Source organism: Rhizopus microsporus, assembly GCF_002708625.1.
Source record: "Rhizopus microsporus ATCC 52813 unplaced genomic scaffold scaffold_19, whole genome shotgun sequence".
Lineage (NCBI taxonomy): Eukaryota > Fungi > Mucoromycota > Mucoromycetes > Mucorales > Rhizopodaceae > Rhizopus > Rhizopus microsporus.
The window spans coordinates 102,505-107,086 of NW_019671934.1; the positions used below are offsets into that span (position 1 = coordinate 102,505).

General features: G+C 35.0%; 3 protein-coding genes across 3 annotated transcripts in view; 1 reads left to right on the forward strand and 2 right to left on the reverse strand.

Annotated features, from left to right (window-relative positions):
• The window catches only part of RHIMIDRAFT_52207 (uncharacterized protein), a gene marked incomplete at its 3' end in the record, with an annotated part of 949 nt that extends 157 nt beyond the window's left edge, over positions 1–792 (reverse strand). Inside the window, exons 1-2 of the mRNA XM_023615363.1 lie at positions 771–792; positions 83–714 (exon numbers count right to left, since the gene is read on the reverse strand). Of these exons, the coding sequence (XP_023462782.1) occupies positions 83–304 (222 nt within the window). The 5' untranslated portion in view covers positions 305–714; positions 771–792. The remainder of the gene's footprint in view (positions 1–82; positions 715–770) is intronic.
• A 677-nt stretch (positions 793–1,469) lies between these two features.
• On the forward strand, positions 1,470–2,305 carry RHIMIDRAFT_263876 (uncharacterized protein). The gene has a single exon (XM_023611711.1). The coding sequence runs from the start codon at positions 1,842–1,844 to the stop codon at positions 2,244–2,246; it is 405 nt and encodes a 134-aa protein (XP_023462783.1). The 5' UTR covers positions 1,470–1,841; the 3' UTR covers positions 2,247–2,305.
• A 466-nt stretch (positions 2,306–2,771) lies between these two features.
• On the reverse strand, positions 2,772–4,480 carry RHIMIDRAFT_315646 (uncharacterized protein). Its single transcript, XM_023615013.1, has 5 exons — positions 4,222–4,480; positions 3,993–4,164; positions 3,683–3,948; positions 3,396–3,619; positions 2,772–3,334 (listed from the first exon to the last, which is right to left on the reverse strand). The coding sequence occupies exons 2-5, from the start codon at positions 4,125–4,127 to the stop codon at positions 3,045–3,047; spliced, it is 915 nt and encodes a 304-aa protein (XP_023462784.1). The 5' UTR covers positions 4,128–4,164; positions 4,222–4,480; the 3' UTR covers positions 2,772–3,044.
• Positions 4,481–4,582: the final 102 nt, after the last annotated feature.

Below are 4,582 nucleotides of genomic sequence, written 5' to 3' on the forward strand. Positions count from 1 at the left end.
CTAAAACAACCAAAAACTAGAGCACAGATCGGGGCTATTCACTCGTCTAGCGTTGTTCACGTTGTCATAAGAAAACCTCCACCAAGAGAAAAAAAAAAAAGCTAATAATGGAAAGAAGAGAACCGCAACCGAGACTAGTACAAAGGATCCAGAAGTTGACGACGATCCTGCCGATAATAAGCCAACACCAAAAGGCACGGCTACTGCTCATTTTATCAAGTTTATGAACGAGCTTCTTAGTGTAATGGATCTTGATGAAACTTTTAAGGGAAGTTACATCGTTATGGATAATGCTTCTATCCATAAATCCAAGCCGATGTTACGGAAAATTGAAAGTAAAGGCTACAAATTCATGTATCTACCTCCTTATTCACCTGAATTGAACCCCATTGAACAATTTTGGACAATAGTTAAAGGGAAAATGAAGCGTGATCGGCTTATGAGTGAAGAAAACTTATCTAGTAGGATTGGCGATGCCTGTAATGATGTACTCGCCAGTGATCTTTATAGCTTTTGTAGTCATTCTAAACGCCAAATCATTAAATGCTATAATAAAACACCGTTCTAATATGCACATGTTCCTTTTTTAAACGACAAACGTCTATGAATATCCCTTTGGTCGTAGTCGTAGTCGTAGTCGCTTTTAGAAGTTTTTTGCCCAAACAATCAAAAAAAGCTAAAAGGATGTCTAGTAAAGGTATGAATTTCATTTCGCTGAATATATCATTAATTAACTTTTTATTCTCAAGATACAAATTCATTTACTTTACCATGAAACTGAAGACCTGGTTCTAGTTTAATGAGCAAGCTGTTATTCAATGATCCCACGGTTGTGAACTTGGTTGTGCAATCATTATTAGGTAGTATACTTGTCTATTATAAATGCACTGGCTTTTAATACGCATAATATATTATAGGTACAGACATTCCAGCAAACAGTTATGCTGTAGCCTCGAATGAATGGGCGGATGAGACAAGGTCTGGTGTCGTTTGCGCAGCTGAAGGCAAACCAACGAAGATAAAACCACACATCTTGATTGAATTCCAAAATCAAGTCAATCATGAATTTATGAACAGTGATACCCTTTTTGGTATCTTGCACTCTGCATGTCTAATGCAAGTTTTTATGATATATGATTTATGATTTATCATATGTCATTTATTATTTATCATTTATTATATACTTTATATTGCATATTTACTTATACAAACAGTATAAATATCCCCAAATTATTCATGAAATAAACAACATCTAAGAATCATCTAAGAATCATCTTATCTTCAGAACATAATAACTTCTATTTTATCTTATATCTTAAGCACCAATTGCTTAACAACATTTTTATTTTACTTTTTACTTTATCTCACAGGACTTAGTATTATACTGCTTTATATTGATCTTATATTAAGATCTGGTGGTCACTACAATACCAAAATTCTACTTATAAAACTTATTTTTAACCTTACTACTAACACCTTTTCCCCTTACTAACCCCAGTAACAATAGAGTTGTAAACTACTCACTTTCAGCATATTGCTGATACAAAATATACCTAATTATTCTCATCTTTGCTATCAAAGGCTTTTCAAGCGTTGAAGTTGAGGAAGAGTTTATTGTTGCTGATGAAAAACCGTTTCTAGAAATTGAATCCAAATTCTGGGCAAAGAAATGCTTTTTGGTATCATCAAATTCTATATTGGAATACATCGGCAAGTCTTCAATGGATCCAATGGTAGATATGGGGTATTTTTTGACTAGTAATGCTGTGTCTTTGACTTCACTAGAATATTAATTTGATCCTATCGTACGTCTTCTTTTCCAAATTTCTAAGGATCTAACAATGAAGGAGTCAGACCCAAAAAATATATGTGTAGGATCGATGGAGCCGTTTCTAGAAAACATAAAAAGAATCGAAGATGATGTTCATAAAGATGACAAGATACCAGGAGAAGCTGTGAAAAAAATTAAAGGCTATATTAGTCAAAGCTTTGTGCTAATAAGCGAACAAAGCAAACTTCTGATAGAGCGTGCGGATACAGCTGAATCAAGCCGAGCCAACATTGACGAGGATAGATACACCAAAGATGATATTTTATTTATTGAATCTAAAAGCAAAGCTGGGAAAAATAGAAATTGGAAGCATATATACGATGAAGGAAAAGCACACGGACTTTTCAAATCATATTCATCTTCACACAACCTAAAGACATCTTACTACCATTTACAAAAACGAAAGAAACAATAAAATATTTTATTTTTTACTTTTCTTTAACATTATTCTTTGCTTCGCAAGTTAAGTAAATACTATGGGATTCAGTCTTATTTAAGGAAATTATTTTGTTGGGATTTGAAATAAATCGACATAGCGTAGCTAAGGTAGGTATGAATCTGTCATCTGCGCCTCTAACACCAAGGGAGAAAATAAAAAACACTTGTATGCCCAAAACGTAACTACTAAAACGCGCAGCGAATTTTAAGTTTCACACATAATGACGACACTAATTTACGCGTATTTTTCATTTGAGCGAAAACAATTCTTTTTACTATAAACAACTCAATGAAACATACTGGTTATAATGATAAAAAAAAAACCCCAAACTTTCCAACCCTTCTTGTCAATCGCTTTAAATAGTATCATCAGTAGTATTTGGAGACCTCGAATTGTAAGATGCAAGATGAGCACATTGGCAGCTCCTAAATTAAAATGAATTAGAATGAATTAACCTGATTGGCTGAAATGGACTATCGATGAAGACGTGTTTTTTTTGGTTTGTTTGTTTGGACTCAGGGACAATTTCTTTTTGTAATTCTGTTGCTATGGAGGCATCACTGAAAAGAAAAATACATTTGGTTCTTGCTTGTTATATTTGTCGAGCCACTGACTTTTCCCAGAAACAAAGCCTTTTAGCTCACCTGGAAGGTTATCATAATATTCACCTTCCTCAGGCAAAACGAGGGAAATATTCATCTGATTGGTTGTGTCAAGAAGTGAATGTCAATGTTTAAAACAATCCATCTCAAATCAAATTAACAGTTCGTGTATTTATTTTTGATGCGATACTATGTTTTTCCTTTTACGGTCACGGGTCTTCGTTAATATGGGATCAATTTTCTCTAATGAGTATGATTTTCTCTTGCGGTTGGGAAAAGAAGTTGTGGTTATAGGAAGACATTGATCCTCGAACACTTTGAGTATGACTTTCAAATCAGACAAATAAGCAAGGTATCCATGGAGTTCACAGATAGATAACGGTACATTCATATTTCCAAGTTCGATCATTGTATAAAGTCCATCAGCTTTCAGTTGCACAAGGTAAAAACATGCATGAGTGCCTGATAAAAAGTATGTCAGGTTAACTTTACAAATGCAGTCCTCTAAGCTTTTATGAGTTACCAACGGCATGAATTGCAACAGTACCGGTCAAAGAGTCATTGTCAATAGCGTTTTTGGCAAAAATGCCCAAGCGTACCAAATCAAAATTGGCTTTTCGATGATCCTTAGATTCAGATTCGGATTTCACCTCACCAAATCCAATGTTGCATGCTACATAATTGGCAGTCATGATACTGATTAAGCAGTCTGGTTTTGATTCATCATCCACGGCTTCTGTGCTTGTCCTAAAGAAGTACACATACAGATGTAAATACTTTAAGAGTACACAAATATCACTTTAACCTTACCATCGTAGTTTCACGGAACGTTGGTCATCGTCAAACAAACATTGGAATGTGGGTAATAGGTATCGGGTACAATATTCGGATTCATTTATGGGATGCATTACAGCCTCAAAGGGAAGCATGAGAAGCCTGTAGAGTAGAATGAGAATCACCGTCTGCATATGATGAATTAAAAGTATTATCTTTTTGTCCAGCCTGTCAGCATCCTTGGCCAAAGATAGCACAGACATGCACGCGTCAATACGGTCAATTTTCCTGGCTTGGAGGCCCTGAAAAAAAGTTATACCAAGCCAAGACTTTCGGCATTAATTACCTTTGCCACATCCATTAAATTTACCATCAAAGAACTGGGAAACATGATGTTTGCTGTACCCCATTGGTTTTGGGCATCAGAAACAATGTCACAAACTACGTTATTGCTCACAAATTGCTGAATATCAAGGTGCATACGATTCTTTTTCAACAGTAAAATCCATGACAATGACCTATAAATAAAATACCAATATAAGTCGATAAATAATGATGATTATTGGGGAACTTACAGAATATGGTGGACATGAGATTCGACGATAAGCTTCTCAGTGTTGGTTTTTTCCTTAACGAAGCACTGGAAGAGATAAAACGCGTGAGACACATCAATATCACGACAAATAAATCGATCTCCATCGCTTGGAACCAAGGGAAAATCGGAATCAGTAACAAAAACAATGGTGTTTTCAGGTGAGTCTGTTGAATTCTTTATGGGAACTGATATACTTGATCCTTCACTATAAATCAAGTATGAAAACTTAAATGTCAGACAATAAGCAAAAAAAAAAAAAAAAAAAAAAAACTTGTGCATTTGTAACATGCTGTTTACAATGTTCAGCTACCTCATCCAGTGACTCAGCGTGGTAATGGCAT